The following is an 18,377-nucleotide window of genomic DNA, read 5'->3' as shown; positions in this document are numbered from 1 at the left end:
GCATAATTTTGTATCCTATTTTTAGTTGTCATCGACTTTGATGTTTTCACTACATATTCATTAAAAAAAAACCTTTTTTTTAATGTTTATTTTTGAGAGATACACTGCGAGCGGGGTAGGGACAGAGAGAGGGGAGACACAGAATTCAAAGCAGGCTCCAGGCTCTGAGCTGTTAGCACAGAGCCCAACGTGGGGCTTGAACTCGTGAACCACAAGATCATGATCTGAGCTGCAGTTGATTCTTAACTGACTGAGCTACCCAGGTGCTGCTACATATTCTTCATTTAAATAAGAGTGTTGGGGTACCTGGGTGGCTCAGTTTGTTAAGCACCCGACTTCAGCTCAGGTCATGATCACACAGCTTGTGGGTTTGAGCCCCATGTCAGGTTCTGTGCTGACAGCTCAGAGCCTGGAGCCTGCTTCAGATTCTGTGTGTTTCTCTTTCTCTCTGCCCCTCCCTCACTCGCACTCTTGTCTCTCAAAAAAATGAATGTTAAAAAAAATAGTAAAAAAAAGAGCTGTTTCTAATTAAAAAACCTGCCTCTAATTTGTCCTTAATTCTCTATTTCCACAATTACAAAATGCATATGTAATACTAGATTTCTTTCTATAGTCCTTTCCAGATCCAAAATTATATGCTTCTAAATAAATGTTATTCATCTTGTGATCTCTTTACATACCAATTCAAATTAAATATTATAAACTAATGACTAGTCGTAAACCACACATTTGCCATGTTTTTCAATACCAACATATGCTTTGTAGTGTAAGTTATTTTTGAAATATTAAGATGTCAAAGATCTTGAATATCAGTCATAGGTAAATCAATCTTCAAAGTTTTTCAATGGTAAAATTCACAAATACTTTAAGCAAAAGGTATTTGTTTCCAAGATCCTTGTTCTCTTAAAATCTAGACCTGAGATCTAGTCAGTTTTCTCATTAACATGGTCTCTTAGGCTAAATTAAACAAAATAATTAAAGTACTATGCAATTAAGATATTTTAAAATATTGGTTATTAAAAATTATTAGGGAGTTACTAGCTATCTTCATCATTATTAAAAGGTGGCCATTTTTGTCTCTCTATATTTTTTTCCAATAGATCTTTATCAGATTTTTTCCCACTCGTTTTCAAAAGTTGAGTCAATCACTAACAAGGTCTAGGCATGCTAAGACACGACTAGCCTCACCAAATGTCCTAAAAAAATAGCTTGTAATATTAATGTGTATCATAATTTCTATTTGAACCCTCATTTTCACAGCCATACAAGACCTTTGCTACCAACAGATTTGTAGTATTACCAGGGACATCTTAACAGTAGTCATGACATGTTAACATTAAAAAACAAAACAAAACAAAACACCTCTTAGCACTGCTTTCTTTTCTCATGTGTTGAATAGTGGCAGTGTAATTGGTTAGAGTAACAATAAGGCTGAGTTTATATTAGCTAGAAGTTTATGTTGGCAAAAGAATCCACTGGCCTCCTTTGTGCACATCAATAGCTCTGACCCTCTATTACCTTACTATCTATCTTACTACCCTTACTTTACTAGCAAGTATTTTCCCCCTCTTCTGATAGCATTGTTTTTATGGTTTTGCTCTTAGAAGTACTCTCTTTTAAGGGTTAGAACACAACACTCAGTAAATCTTTCTACTTGACTGGTAAAAGTTCTATCAAAATAAGCAGAGTTCTACATAATAAATTTCACAACCTTGGTGGACGGTCCGTAGTAGCAGTGTTTTGTTGATTAGGTTGACCTTGGATAAGTCAATTTAATTCCTTGGAGCCTTAGGAAAGGAATGGATTTCTTTAGAAAAATGTAAGCTGGAGGTTATATTAGGCATGACTTTCACAATCAATAGTTTGAGTTTTTCACTTGATTCATTTAGAATGGAACTTTTAATTTTAGGATAAAGAACTTCCCTGGCGGTGCCTGGCTGGCTCAGTCAGTAGAGTGACTCCTGATCTCTTGTGAGTTCAAGCCCCATGTTGGGCAGGGCACAGAGTTTAAAAAAAAAAAAAGAATTCCCACGGATGGTTCACTGCAACCTCCTGAAACTGAGCAAAATTTTGAGTACACATTTTCCTCTAATAATGGTCTTCAGTTATTGAGCACATTGAACATTTACTATGTGTCAGGAAGAAAGCTAAGAGTTTCATAGGTTTTCTGACCTACTCCTCAAAACAACTCTTTGACGTCAGAAGTAAATACAATTATTCGATTTTTTATCCCCGTTTTACAAACGAACAATATTAAAATTTTTCTAAATACCTTTCCAAAGTTGAACTAGATATGTCAGACCTGGCAAGAAGTGGTGTTTAAACAACTCAGCAACAAACAATAATGATTGTATACTGAGTATTATTAAGAAGGCATAATACTTTTTATTAACGTATTTGTTATAATACAATTCACAATAAATTTGGGGAGCATTCTGTATGGAGCTTAGGCATTAAGATTCTTCTTGTACATGTACTCAATTTTCATACTGTCCAAAAGGTTTACATTTGAGGCAACATGGGACAATAAAAATATCTTGAATTTAAACTCCCTTACCTTTAGTCTGTAACTCTGTAGCTTTAGGCAAGTTACTTCATATTTCCTGGGTCTCAAACCTATTAGTTGCAGGTTTTTTGTGAAATTAGACATAATGTACTTCAAGCTTTAGAGATACAGATTTAGAAGGTCCTCTTTAAATGATATTACTTTTCCCATTGCTTCTTAGCTTCCCTTTTGGCTAAATCAAGTATAAATGAGTATCATTCTTCCTGGATATTTTCAGACTGGTTTCTTCACCCAAAGGGATTTGGCCCTCAGCCTTTGTAGACCTTCTCACTGCTGACCCTTTCATTACTTAGAACCATAATTCCATCAGCCAGGTTAGTCTCACCTATACATATTTCTTTTCTATCTGGGAGCTTTTCTTCAGAAAGTCTTTTTTCCCTAGCAACCACCCTTAATGTTTATGTCCGCAATAACCTTACTATTAAGCATTACACACAATAGGCACTCATCAGACAGACTTGCATGTTTACTTTATGTAAAAACAAGCCAATTTTACAGAGCACTACTTACCCCAGACAGAGCATTCTTTAAAGAATTACAAGTTCAACACGCACTGCCTAGATGGCAGCCCAAGGATTCTGGACCAATTTGGTTATATGTCACCTCTTCTCCACTTGAACACAATGTTCCCTCACCAACAAGCCTATGAAATCTACTAACATTCACTGAAAAGTACTGTGTAAAATACAAAACAGCATATGCCACATATGCCCCCTCGAGGTCAGCTACAGTGCTAAGGGGACAGAAAGGTTGTGCTGAATTCAAAGGCTTTAAGCAAGAATTTGTATAATTTCAGGCAACTTAGAATTTTAAGTACTTTAAGCAAAATACATTTCTTAATGTTTTACTAAAGAAGATAAACGGTTCTGAAAAAGCTGTTACAAGTGACACATTTTGTACAATTTCTGAAGATAAAGTATCGATGACATATTATTATTTTAAAAATCTTATTGTATCAAGAATATTGCATCCTATAATTGGGCTAAGTCTTTAGTGAAAATAGGAATAAGGATTATAAAACAAAAGGATTCTGACCATAGATTGTGAAAAAAATTTAATGTTAGATTATCTCCTAGGTTAATTGTAAAATTTTTACTTACTTTTTAACAATGAAAATTATGAAAGCTGTCAGTTTTTCTTCTATTATTGGAATAATTTAGTTCATTTAAGACGACAGATGGTGTTAATATAATGAATATGGAACTTCAATAAAGACCTAAATTATATCTCTTTACTCCTTCACTCTAGTGGTGTATGTGTATGTATAATCTCTTACACAAAGAAAAATGTCACATAAATCACCGTGACATAGAAACAGATTCAAGAGAAAACAGAAAAATGGACTATATATTAAGCTTCTCAATGCTAATTCTTAGAAGTAATAACCTATAGGATCTGTATTAATGGGAGGCAATTATGTGTAGCAGGAAAGAACAATGGGCTTTGGAGTCAGAACTAAGCTTGAGTCCTCGACTTTGCTGTGACCTTGGGCAAGCTACCAAATACCCCTAGGCTTCAGTTTCCTCATCTGTAAAATGAGAGAACATTATCTCAGTGAATTGTAGCAAGGACAAAACAAGACAATACACATAAAACCAGAGTGCTTAGCATACAGGAAAAGCTGAATAATCATGATCTACCATTATTATGATTAATTATAATTGTTCAAATACATATCTGATGTAGGATTATATTATATATATATTTTCTATTTACCCAGCTTGACAGAATGCTTAGATCATTAGCACTAGAAAACAGTGGCTCCTAATGGAAGGACCATTTTACAAACATAAACGATCAATGAAAATAAACAAAAACTCCTATTTTAAGGATTTTCTTTATATGTGTCACAAAGATTACCAACGCTTTTATGTGAAAGAGCATCTGTAAATATGTTCATTAAACTATTTAACAATGGTTACATACAACACATAAATGTTTTTGAAACCTCAAAATTCACTAATAACCACAGTATCATTTTCAAATAAGCATGGTACAATCTTAAATATTACATCATTCAGATTATTTTTTAAACAGATAAACCTGTAGGAGATCACTCCAACATAATTGTCCATTAATTATTTGTAACAAAACAGGGTTCCTAGTAGATGTTTCAGCAAACGGATGGCTCCTCTACTGCTTGGGCACCTTCTGTGACAGCTTTGACACATTTGGCCATTGTCTGTGAGGCTCTGCTAATTGAGTCTGAAAGATATTTTAAAAAGTGCATTTTGATAATACAATTTTTAAAAAAGCACACAGTAAAACTTTCTTGTTGCACATATTCAGGAACAACAAAAAAAGACTATAAAACCCTATTGAACTATATGTAATGCGAGAGCAACAAATTCAGAAGTCCCTTATTAGCTAATAAATGTTTTTAACAATTACTCCTAGGAATGATTAAATAATTATATATATACAGCCATGGAGTGTCTGCGTGGCTCAGTCAGTTAAGTGTCCGACTCTTGATTTTGGCTCAGGTCATAATTTCACGGGTTCATGGGATCCAGCCCCAAGTCAGGCTCTGTGCTGCCAGCACAAATTGGTATTCATTCTTTCCCTCTCTCTCTCTACTTGTGCATGCTCTCTCCCTCTCAAAATAAGTAAACTTAAAATAATAATAATTATATACATTCATACAACATGCTAGTGTGCAACATTAAAAATATTGTAGAAAATTATTAAAGACAGGTAAAACATGTACAAAATACTATTTTTGAAAAAAAGTTTATAAAATAGTATGTATACTAAAATCCACTGAATTGTACACTTTATGAGTGAATTTCATGGTATGTGGATGATATTTCAATAAAGCTGTCAACCCCCCTCCCCCCCATAAATGAATAATCATATCTTTTGTTTAAATAAATGTATGTGTATATCCCTGGATGCCTGACAAAATGTTAAAAAAATAAATATAGTTATTTTTCTGGATGGTGGGATCATAGTAATTGTTTGCTCTTTGGGCTTAAGTATGTATTCTATAACAAACATAACTAAAAAACAATTAACAATAATCTTAGATACAAACTTAAAAAATTAAAAAATACACTATCTGCTTTGATAGAAAATTATTTAAAATCATTTTTAAATTACCTCATAACACAGATATTATATCAGGTGTTATTTTATACCAAATGGAAGATTTGCAGTAAAGAAGTTTCAGTAAGTCTGCATTCCTTAAGAACATTCCTAACAATATACATCAGAAGCACTGGGTTTTTTTGTTTGTTTGTTTTTATTTATTTTATTTTTGAGAGAGAGAGAGACAGCGTGAGCAGGGCAGTGCAGAGAGAGTGGGAGACACAGAATCTGAAGCAGGTTCCAGGCTCTGAGCTGTCAGCCCAGAGCCCGATGCGGGGCTCGAACTCACGAACCATGAGATCACGACCTGAGCCCAAGTCAGACGCTTAACCAACTAAGCCACCCAGGCATACCTAGAAGCACTGTTTAACATGAGTTTTGTTATTTCTACTGTATTTCTCAGAAAAACCTTAGCAATTCTGGCTGTCACTTACAAAAATGCTTCCTAAATTAGTATACAATGATTTTATACACAACAGTAAAATTTTATATTGAAAACATGCTTACATTTCAGAAACAAAAAAAAAAAAAGAGTAAAATCAGATGATACAAATTACATTACTTCTGATGTTTGAAAATTTTCAAAGATTAAATAAAAATATCAAATATTCTTAATAACAGGTTGGAATCTTTTTTTTTTTTTTTTGGCATTTATTTATTTTTGAGAGAAACAGAGGGAGAGATTGAGCGGGAGAGGGGCAGAGAAAGGGAGACAGAGGATCTGAAGTAGGCTCCGCACTGTGAGCACAGAGCCCAATATGGGATTCGAGCTCATGAACCATAAGATCATGACCTAAGCCAAAATCAAGTCAGCCGCTTAACAAACTAAGCCACCCAGGCACCCGAAGACGTTGGAATCACGATGCTAAATTAGGTGATCTTCTACCTTCCCACCTTTTATATTTGGCAGGCATGCTGACAGATGCATACCTGTCATGTAGAAGTCTTTTATTGTTAGCTGAGGTGGAACAAGCGGATCAGCAAGAAGTTGCTGGTTCACTAGCTACAACAAGAAGAACAAAAAAGCATGAGATCAATAATAGAATTGAAAACTAACACCAGAGGATACACTAGTATGAAAACTGCATACAGGCAAGTTTTTACCTTGGAGAGCTCATTTGCTTGCTGGAAATAATTGGCTCCTTCAACATCATCATATCGGACAAGATTAGGAGAGACTTCCTCCAATCTGTTCCTTACTTGATCCAGAGTATCATATGGAAGAGTCATACCTGCAATCTATACATATCAGGTCCCAAAAATTGACACAAAGCTTTAGTATTTAAAAATTCAAATCATACATAATTGCAACTATAGTGAAATAATGTTGTGCCAATGAAAATTCTATTGGCGTTCATTAGCATGTATATTGTGGTTAAGTGGAGAACACAATGGTCAAAAATTTTAATTCATAAACAGCTATCAGTATGTTAGTAATTTCTCTTTAGAAATTAGACTGATTATGAAATAAATCATTAAAGAGATAATGGTATGCTAAATCTGAATGCTTTTGCTAACCTGATACTGATCATAAACAAAATCTACAGACAACTGTGTATAATTTTAAATCTCATGATGCCTTTTTTCTTTTTTACAATAAAAAGAGTTAAAAGCAGTATTTTTAGGCAAAAAATAAGCCAAAAATAAAAACACCAATATCAAATTCCCATTTTCTGAACATATTTTTCCAACAGAGATTATTCAAATCATCTCTGCACTTCAGACTTGCATCCACTTTGTCTTTGACAAGCTAACAAGTCAAACTTCCCATTAGCAACATCACTAAAAACAAATACCTCAGAGAGGGCTCTTATAATTTTCCAGTCTTCTCTTGCCAAGCCAGGAGGTGTCACTGCTACTCTTGTCTGCTGAGCTCGGCCTTCAGTATTGACATAAGTGGCTGACTTTTCTGTGTAAGCAGCGCCTGGGAGAATAACATCAGCTATTGGAGCTCCAACGTCTCCATGATGTCCTGCGAAAAGACGGAAAATGCAAACCATATTTTAGCAAAAAATTGATTAGGTACCATACATGAACCCAGAAGATACCCTTTTGTAAATCCCATTAAGAATTTAAAAAGTGTTAAAAAACAAAAAATAATTACAAAATTGTTTACTAAATTACAATATACAAAACAATATAAAAATTTTTTGGAATAAAAAGCCCACATTTCAACTCCCTTCCCAAAGAAATCACTGATAAGCATTTGCTATGTATCTTCCCACATAATTTTTTGCAAATACAGAAATACACATAACACCGCACATATATGGGCAACTAGCTATATTATTTCTCTTGATAATTACAAACTAGAAATGCTCAGGTATATGTAAGTGAAATTTGGTAAAGTAGATGGAAATGGTGGAGGAACAAAAATGTAGTTCAGGAATGACAGTGATAATACTAAAAACACAATAAACAGAAAACTATACAAAATAGCTTGCTGAAAAACTGAAATAGTATAATGAAAGTTTTAATAGTTTAACGAAACTGTTAGAAGGAAAAAAGAACTTGAGTTAAACAAAATATATAAAATATTTAGTCTCATTTTTGTACATACATAGAAAAATACATGAAGCACACATTTCAAAACCATCATCAATGATTATCTCTGGATACGATAAGGAGCTGGATGTAATTTATGTATTTTGCTTTAATTTTAACAAACAAAAAATACAAAACATTATATAATGCTTTTTATGTGCCATGGCAATAAAAAGCCTATTAATAAATTTATGGTGTTTGTGTAAAATGAAGTAGAGAGTTATGTAATACTTTTCCCTGTAAAATATCCAGGAACACTCTGGACTCCATCTATTCCAGGGAAACTTGATTACATTTATGAGTAAGAGTTCAAGAAAATGAGTCAAATACAAAGAAGCCAAAGGAGTACTGTCAAATATATTTCATTAAATGTTCTGTAACATAACACTCATGATTTTTTAAACTTTTTATACTGTTTATATAAAAGTGCTTTCCTCTAATTATATAATAATGGTAAACATTCTTTGAAAAGCAGAATTTTAGTGCTACATAATATTTCACTGTATAAATAAACCATAATTTAACCATTCCTGTTACTGAAGCATTTAGGCTTCCTTTAATTTTTTGTTATTAGATATCATCAGACAGTAATTTTTTTTAAATTTTTTTAAATATTTGTTTACTTTTGAGAGAGAGAGAGAGAGAGAGAGAGAGAGAGAGAGAGAGAGAGACAGAGTGCGAACAGGGGAGGGGCAGAGAGAGAGGGAGACACAGAATCCAAAGGAGGCTCCAGCCTCTGAGCTATCCGCATAGAGCCCAATGCAGGGCTTGAACTCATGGAGCGCAAGATCATGACCTGAGCTGAAGTCCGATGCTTAACCAACTGAGCCACCCAGGACCCTTAAGTAATTTTTTTTAAAGTGATCTCTACACCCAACATAGGGCTTGAACCCATGACCCTGAGATCTAGAGTCAGAAGCTCTACCGAATGAGCTGGCCAGGTGTCCCAGGTAATAATTCTTTTTTTCTACAGGTAATAATTCTCAATTGCAGTATCAACTATGTAACTAATAAAACCTATGATTTGGTTTTTAAAAAATATAGGGGCGCCTGGGTGGCGCAGTCGGTTAAGCGTCCGACTTCAGCCAGGTCACGATCTCGCGGTCCGGGAGTTCGAGCCCCGCGTCGGGCTCTGGGCTGATGGCTCAGAGCCTGGAGCCTGTTTCCGATTCTGTGTCTCCCTCTCTCTCTGCCCCTCGCCCGTTCATGCTTTGTCTCTCTCTGTCCCAAAAATAAAAAAAAAATAAAAAACATTAAAAAAAAAAAAATATTGAGGGGCGTCTAGGTGGCTCAGTCAGTTAAGCATCTGACTTCGGCTCAGGTCAAGATCTCATGGTTCATGGGTTCGAGTCCTGCATAGGGTTCTGTGCGGACAGCTCGGAGCCTGGAGCCTGCTTCGGATTCTGTGTCTCCCTCTCTCTCTGTTCTTCCCCTACTCACACTCTGTTTCTCTCTCTCAAGAATAAATAAACATTAAAAAAATATATTAAAAAAATATTGGGGCGTGTGTATGAAATTCTTGAACAGAAAATATTCAATCCACTAAATATATTGCCATACAGTTTCTAATCTACACAATATTCGATTCTCTTCTGTTTCTGGTATCACAGATGCTACTTACCTTGATAAATAATGAAACAATCCTTTGGCAAATCCTGTCGAGTGATACAACCTCCATCTGCTCCCAGGAGAAATAGCACTTTGGGAGGGCTCTTACGAATTGCTTCCACCCCAGGTTTATAGCCAAGGTCCAAAGCAGCTACTTGGCTTGCAATCCTGTAAAACAATCAGATTTTTAGCACACCTGCAGTGTTATCATTATAAAAAATTAAATGTGATTCTTGAAATGATACTTAATCTCCTTTCTATTCAATGCTGACAAAGACCTTCCCTTATCTTCTTTACCCATTTTAAACAGATGTCAAAACCAGAAACAGCAGTTTTTTACTGTTTTAAGAATGGCAAACAAACAAGGTGCTTACAATTATTAGAATAATTGTGGAAACATTATGCCAATTGAAATTACCCTAAAATTGGTTCTTAGTCAACACAGTAAGCCAAAAACTGTCATTAGATAAAAATTAGACGATTTTGAAAACCGAAAGGGAGAAATTAAAACACTACCCATAAGACTGTAACTTGGAGAAAACTATAATTAGTTCATGGGTGTATGTCCTTATGAAGTTCTTTCTATGAACATATACTACTCTTATAAGCAGAAAATAATCCTTTAAAGAACAAGTCTGAAATAACTATACACTGAACAACTCAGTCTTTGGTCTAATTTGCTAATGTTAACTTTCTTTCTAGAAATAGTAGCCATTCTGAGGACCTACTATATATAAAGCAGATTGGTGTTTTACCTATTTGTTGGGGGAGGAGAGCAGGTCAAACCAACTCCTACCAGATGCTACTACTCTGTCAAACTCTGACTGGATAACGTCAAAAGAATGAAACGTTTTTAAAAAAAGTGTAAGACATATATAACGAAAACTACAGAACAACTTTGAAAGAAATTAAAGACCTTACTAAATGGAAAGACATCCCACGTCCATGGTTTAGGAGACTTACTACTGTTAAGACAATACTCACCAATTGAACTTATAGATTCAGTGCAATCCCTATCAAAAATCCCAGCTGAATACTTTACAGAAACTGACAAGTTGATCCTAAAATTCATATGGTTTGCAAAGGACCCAGAATAGCCAAACCTATCATGAAAGTAAACAAAGTTGGAAGACTCCTAATTCCCAATTTCAAAACTAATCCCTGTGCCCCAATAGTATTTTTTTAATGTCTTGATATCTCTCTCTCAAAGATCTGAGCAGAGACTCACATTAACTTATGACAGTCTACCTCATCCCGGAAAAACAAACTCAGTAAGCCTAAGTTTTGCCTTTGCAATAAAAGATACGTCCTAATAAACTAAAATGAACTTTCAAAAAAGGAAATCTTTTAATAATGAAATGAAAAACAAGGTTAATAAATTAAAAATTACATCAACGTCAGTGCTGTCTAGAATGAAAACCGACAAAATGATGGAACAAAACAAGACATTTTCTCTAAGGGTGCCTGGGTAGGTCAGTCGGTTAAGCATCTGACTCTTGGTTTCAGCTCAGGTCATGATCTCACTGTTAGTGACTTTGAGCCTCGTGTCGGGCTCTGTGCTGGCAGTGCAGAGCCTGCTTGGGATTCTCAATCTCCCTCTTTCTACCCCTACCCCACTTGTGTTCTCTCTCTCAAAAGTAAATAAAGTTTTTAAAAAATGTTTGTTTATTTTTGAGAGAGAGAAAGAACGCAAATGGGAGAGGAACAGAGAGAGAGAGGAGACACAGAATCCAAAACTGTCAGCACAGAGCCTGACACAGGGCTCAAACCCACAAACCCCAAGATCATGACTTGAGCCGAAGCCAGCCACTTAGCCAACTGAGCCACCGAGGTGCCCCAATAAATACACTTTTTCTAAAAAGGCATTTTCTCTAAACCCAGAAAAAAAGGAAATGAGAAAAATTATGAGGGAAAAGAACCAAAAGTCTGAGGGCCACCAATGCATAACAAAAGAAGCTTCTGCATGAGAGCAAGTAACTAAATAAACCAGTAACTATGATATTCCCAGGCAAAGGTAATGACAGCTGAGTGTCACCACTTATGTTCTGGTAGAATTTTCTTTAACATCAAAAATAAGGAACCCTTAAAAATCAAGAACCAAAGGGCAAGCAAGCAGACACGCACACCTACACAAAGTCAGGTCATTCTCAGGGACAAAACTGAGATTACAGGAGATTCTCTTTAAAATGTTAAATGAAATGATGAAAAATTACTGACTATTAAAGGAAAAAAGACTGTCACCTTTGTACTTAGCCAGGTGTTTATCTGTGAGAAGGAACCAGAAATACATTGTTAGACATTCAGGAATTTTTTTGAAGTTACTAATTTTGGTACCCATTCAGAAACACAAAACTGTACGAATAAGGACATGGATGCAAGGGTGAACTAAAAATAAGAAGTAAAAATTGTGACCAGAAAGGATCCAGAGGTGTCGGTTAAGCGTCCAACTTTGGCTCAGGTCATGATCACGTGGTTTTTGAGTTCGAGCCCCATGTTGGGCTCTGTGCTGACAGTTCAGAGCCTGGAGCCTGCTTCCAAATCTGTGTCTCCCTCTCTCAGCCCCTTGCCCACTCACTCTGTCTCTCTCTTTCTCTCTCAAAAGTAAATAAACATTTAAAAATATATATAAAATATAAAGTTTTTCAAAGTGTTTACAAGATTTGCAATGCCAAATCAAACCAATAAAGGAGAAATATAACACTGAAATTGATGTTTTAGAATGTATGAAAATACTTCTAAATGAAAACAATTTGCCTATCATATTTAAAAGTGGTTAGCTTGGGGCGCCTGGGTGGCTCAGTCGGTTAAGCGGCCGACTTCGGCTCAGGTCATGATCTCGCGGTCCGTGAGTTCGAGCCCCGCGTCAGGCTCTGTGCTGACAGCTCAGAGCCTGGAGCCTGTTTCAGATTCTGTGTCTCCCTCTCTCTGACCCTCCCCCGTTCATGCTTTGTCTCTCTCTGTCTCAAAAATAAATAAACGTTAAAAAAAAAATAAAAAAATTAAAAAAAAAAATAAAAGTGGTTAGCTTTAATCCTTAAACGAATTTGAAAAGTAATACGTGGAGTGCCTGGGTAGCTTGTAGGTTAAGTGTCTGACTCTTGATTTCGGCTTAGGTCAGGATCTCAAGGTTGTGATATCAAGCCCTGGGTTGGGCTCTGCGCTAAGTGTGGAGCCAGCTTAGGATTCTCTCTCTCTCTCACTTTCTCTGATATTGCATTATTTTTTTTTTTTAATTTTTTTTTTCAACGTTTATTTATTTTTGGGATAGAGAGAGACAGAGCATGAACGGGGGAGGGACAGAGAGAGAGGGAGACACAGAATTGGAAACAGGCTCCAGGCTCTGAGCCATCAGCCCAGAGCCTGACGTGGGGCTCGAACTCCCGGACCGCGAGATCGTGACCTGGCTGAAGTCGGACGCTTAACCGACTGCGCCACCCAGGCGCCCCCATATTGCATTATTTTTAAAGACTAGCGCCTCCCCCCAGATTTAAAAAAAAAAAAAAAAAAGCTCAACATGACTCTTCATCAGGGAAATACAAATCAAAACCACAGTAAGATACCACCTCACACTTGTGAGAATGGCTAAAATTTACTACACAAAAAACAACAGGCTTTGGAAAAGATATGAAGAAAGGGGAACGAACACTCTTGCACTGCTGGTGGTACAGCCACTCTGGAGAATAGTACGGAGATTCCTCAAAAAACTAAAAGTAAAACTACCCTACAATCTAGCAATTGCACTATTAAGCATTTACCCAAAGGATAAAAAATAATACAGATCTGAAGAGGTACATGCACCCCAATGTTTACAGCAGTATTAACAACAATAGCAAAACTATGTAGAGAGCCCAAATGTCCATCAGCTCATGAATGGATAAAGAAAATGTGGTGTCAGGGTGTCTGGGTGGCTCAGTCGGTTGAGCATCCGACTTCAGCTCAGGTCATGATCTCGCGGTTTGTGAGTTTGAGCCCCGCATCAGGCTGTGTGCTGACAGCTCAGAGCCTGGAGCCTGCTTCAGATTCTGTGTCTCTCTCTCTCTGCCCCTCCCCACTCACACTCTGTCTCTCTCTCCTTCAAAAATAAATAAACATTAAAAAAAAAAAAATGTTTTTAAGAAAATGTGGTATACACACACATACACACACACACACACATATACAAACACGACAGAATATTACTCAGCCATCAAAAAGAATGAAATCTTGCCTTTTGCAATGACATAGATAGAGCTAGAATGTATTATACTAAGCCAGATAAATCAGAGAAAAACAACTATCATATGATTTCATTTATATGTGGAATTTAAGAAACAAAACAGATGAACATATGGGAAGGAGGGAGAAGAGAAGAAAGGGAAATAAACCACAAGAGACTTTTAACAATAGAGAACAAACCAAGGGTTGATGGAGGGAGGTAGGTGGGAGATGGGTTAGATGGGTGATGGGGATTAAGGAGAGTACTTGTGATGAGCGCTGGGTGTTGTATGTAAATGATGAATCACTGAATTCTACTTCTGAAACCAATATTGCACTATTAACTAACTCAAATATAAATAATAAAATATAAAATGAAATGAAATGAAATATTAAACTAGGGGTGCCTGGGTGGCTAGTCGAGCATCCGACTCATGATTCTGGCGTTAAGTCATGATCCCAAGGTTCTGGGATCAAGCCCCACATCGTGTGGGGAATCAATCTCTCTCTCTCTCTGCTCCTCTCCCCTGCTCACTCTTGCTCTCTCTTAACGAAAAAAAAAAAAGACTAGCATCAATTTACATGTTAATAATAATGAAATAGCTAAAAATTTATACATATTCATGATATTAAACAGCCATTAAAGTTTATAAAAAATTTCTAATTACAGGAGGAAATTTTATCAGGTAATGAAAATTGATCAAAACCAGGTTACAAAACTGTTTACACAATATGATTTCAACTATATAACTAGAAAAATATTTACACAGGAAAAAAAGGACCAGAAGTAGCAACAGTAATTATCTCTAAATTGTGGAATAAGGATAATTTCCATTTTTGTATACTTTGTTCTCTTTCCAACTTTCTAAAATAAATTTGCATTATTAATATAGTCAGAAAAAAAACTTTCCTTACATTGAGTTCTCATGTTTACATTTTTATCATTTAGTCGAAGTCACAGGACTTGTTGCAATTATTGAACCAAGGTATACTAATAGGGTACAGATTTTCAAAATTTTGTCAGCACTGCTTTTTCAAATATTTTAAATATTATTTATTATCTCAGGTTCTTCTCACACAGAAAATAAAGGTTTTAATCTGTTTTGCATCTGCTACAGATGCTAAATATTAAGCTGTTTGTAAGTCTAAATGTGACAATGTAACAGAATACACGTACACAAATTACTTGAATTTTACAGTATATAAAACAATTACTCAACATACCTATGAAGGATATTCATAACTTTCCAATCACTGGTAACATCACTACTCGTCCGAATCTTTTGAGCAATGTTGGAAACAGCTGCAAGAATTGCTGCCCCATCATTTCTTTGGAGTGCAGAACTGCCTAAAACCACCATTGGTTTTTTAGCTTCATGTAATACCTATTTAAAAAAAAAAAGAATTTTGATTAAAAAAATCTAAACAATCAACTAAATCTAATCAAGTTTGCATCTACGATATGTTGTGTCAAGTTTTAGTTTCAATGCAGAATGCCTTTGATTTTTACTAATCAACATATAGACATACATCCAACCAGATTTAACCAAAAACATGTTGCCAATGCTACGGTGAAATGGCTAAGTGAGAATCAGATAAAACAGACTTTCTAAAACTAAGTACTGAGAATGAAAGACTTTCCCAAATATCCTTTGGTCAGAATGATTATGGGTATGTCCAAGAAAAACTGGGCAACGTCCCTACAGACATTTAGTTGGTACCGTCTAAGAGGAAAAACCACACTCAAGTACCATGCTACAGTCTATCTACCCACCATGCTCCAGACAAGGAGGAAGAGGTAGGGAAAGCAACAATCACTAGGATTACAACGCAGAATAGCTAAGACTTTAAGGGCTCTGCTTCCTGAATGTCAAAACATGAAGGGAAGTGCACGCCAAAAGCAAAGGAAACAACAGATTTGGTGGAGGATAGAAAAATTAAAAGCTGAAGACTATATAGCTCACTCTCCTGTCCACCCTCTATATCATTCCTCAATAAATAAGCGGCCCAAAGCAAAGAATCAGCATGAAAATTATGCCTACATACTAGGGGAGGACATTGATCACAAGAGGAATTTCCCAAGAAAATGTGAAGTGTGCAGAGAAATAGTTTTCAATAGCCTCAGAGAAAATGAAAAACACGCTTTTTCTCGCTTGAAAAGAAAGGCTTAGAAGAGTGACAAAACAGAGAGTATTATACAATAGAAAGACATTTTGTCACAGAACTCAGGAAAGAACTGAAAGAGAAACAAATTAGCGATGAACTTCATTCCAGAAACAATAAAAAACAAAATAAAACAGGACTTCAAAAATAGGGACAAGAAAGACAGGCAATACAAAATCATATAAAGCAAACTGAAAAAGAATAAAAGAACAAAGGAAAAATGACAGAAAAAGACACACAAGGGGATCCAGTATCTGCTTTGTTGGTTCATTCTTTTTTTGTTAGCAGCACATCTTAATAGAAAACAGACTTAAATCTAGTATAGAAAAAAAACATACTTATCATCTTCTGGGGCATGGAGATAGGAACTAGAAAAGAGGGACACTTTTAAGTATTTTTTTTATATTTTTGATCACTGCAGTTGTAATCATGTTTTTCCTATTCAAAACAAAGGAACTGGGCTTAGCTGCCTTGTCCCCCTTGACTACGCCTAAAGCTACACCATCTTGGAACAATAAGGAGAAGCGCACACGCAAACACAAGGAAGCAAAGGCACAGAGGATAGTAAAGCAGGAAGGAATGTCTTTCCATGATGACATCCTTGGACAACCACAACATCTGTCAAACTGCCTACCCTCCAGAGCCATTACATGAAAACCAGAAACTTCTTTCATTTTTTTAACAATCAGCACTCCACCATACACACACAAATACTAAAGTAAAAAGAACCTTGAATCTTCACAATGAAAGGTATACCATGTCCCATAAAAATGTGACAGAGAACCACCGTTAAGGTATTCTGGTGAAGTTATTAAATTTCAAAGATAAAGATCTAAGTATAAAGTATCAAAAAAAAAAAAAGTTTCTATGGGCGGCTCAGTTGGTTAAGCGTCTGATGCTTGATTTTCGCTCAGGTCATGATCTCACAGTTCTTGAGATCAAGTCCCACATGGAGTTCTGCGCAAACCCCTGGTTGGGATTCTCTCTCCTCTCTCTGCTCCTCCCCTGCTCAAGCTCTCTAAATAAGTACCTAGACAGTTAAAAAAAAAAATTAGGACAGGGGTGGGGGGGAAATATGACTGACATCACACTTCTCCACAGTAACAAAAGGCCTTGTTTATAAAGTTCACAAAGAGAAAAAAAAGAGTGTGGCTCAAGAACTCTGTATCCTGCCAACACTCTCTTCAGGAATAAAACAGACACTCCCAAGCAAGCAAGAACTCAAGGTATAGTGTACTTATCAGCCCCTCTTGGAAAAGTAAATTAAGACCTATAAATATCAGACAGCAATGAGATAAATGTAAATAAAGCGCTCAGTAGGGAAGGACTGGTGAAATTTAGTAATAACTCTTGCAATAAAGAAAGATTTCCTAAAGTTTAATTGTTTCAGGTTCACTTCAATTTCTTTTCTGATAATTTCAAGTAAAATTAAACCATGGTACATAAAAACAGCATGTATAACACGATCTCATCTTTGTTTGCCTATCCATCCATCTTGCTCTATACATGAATAGAGATGACTATGATGGTTCATCAATGCTTGTTTGGGTTGGTGGAATTTGGGGTAATACTTTACTTTCTTCCATTTTCTTTTCTGTACTGGTGTAATTTTTAACAGTAATCATATATCACTATTATAAAACAGTAACTTTTTAAACTAAAAATGCTTAAAAATTAACAAAGGTAGGTACATATAACTTGAGAGCACCTGGCTGAATGGATGGTTACCCAAAGCAATCTCCTGAAGAATTTTGGGGGAATCTCCCAGATGGTCATATCTGTAAGTGAGATCCACTGGGCTGCCAATAAGGGCCACTTTTAAGTCATTATGAAGCCAGCTGAAATAAAAATGACAAACTTTTAGAGCTAAATTACTAATTCAGAATAGTCATCAGTCTCATCAATGCTAGGGTCTACATTTACGTTACAAATGTTAAAAACACAAAAACACTCACAGCACACTTAACCTTAACAGATACAACTTATTGTATACCTTTCAAAATAATAATGCTGTAAGAATACACACCAAGGTAAGTCAGTGAATTAATTTGCTGTTAGGAACCCTACGCAACCTATAAATAAAACTTTTAATTTTAGAATAAATGATTTATAATTTTTATTTTGCCTTATCACAGCAGAGCCAGTCATCTCCTAATTATCCATTAAGGCCACTTTAATATAGTTCATGAAAATAAACTACATCATTCATATTTAT

The 18,377-nt window shown here is 35.7% G+C and overlaps 1 protein-coding gene across 3 annotated transcripts in view; it reads right to left on the bottom strand.

The window, feature by feature from the left end:
* Positions 1 to 2,360: 2,360 nt before the first annotated feature.
* Positions 2,361 to 18,377, bottom strand: part of NDUFS1 (NADH:ubiquinone oxidoreductase core subunit S1) — a 31,171-nt gene continuing 15,154 nt past the window's right edge. For all 3 annotated transcript variants that reach the window (XM_047083812.1, XM_047083813.1, XM_047083814.1), the window contains exons 13-19: positions 17,871 to 18,000; positions 15,224 to 15,384; positions 9,819 to 9,973; positions 7,450 to 7,625; positions 6,758 to 6,892; positions 6,584 to 6,656; positions 2,361 to 4,771 (exon numbers count right to left, since the gene is read on the bottom strand). In XM_047083812.1, the coding sequence (XP_046939768.1) occupies positions 4,680 to 4,771; positions 6,584 to 6,656; positions 6,758 to 6,892; positions 7,450 to 7,625; positions 9,819 to 9,973; positions 15,224 to 15,384; positions 17,871 to 18,000 (922 nt within the window). In that variant the 3' untranslated portion in view covers positions 2,361 to 4,679. The remainder of the gene's footprint in view (positions 4,772 to 6,583; positions 6,657 to 6,757; positions 6,893 to 7,449; positions 7,626 to 9,818; positions 9,974 to 15,223; positions 15,385 to 17,870; positions 18,001 to 18,377) is intronic.

The sequence above is a fragment of the Lynx rufus genome, unplaced genomic scaffold, assembly GCF_022079265.1.
Source record: "Lynx rufus isolate CCGP_SWC_20201006 ecotype Redwood Valley unplaced genomic scaffold, mLynRuf1.p SCAF_2, whole genome shotgun sequence".
Classification (NCBI taxonomy): domain Eukaryota; kingdom Metazoa; phylum Chordata; class Mammalia; order Carnivora; family Felidae; genus Lynx; species Lynx rufus.
This window is presented reverse-complemented; position numbering and strand designations above follow the sequence as displayed.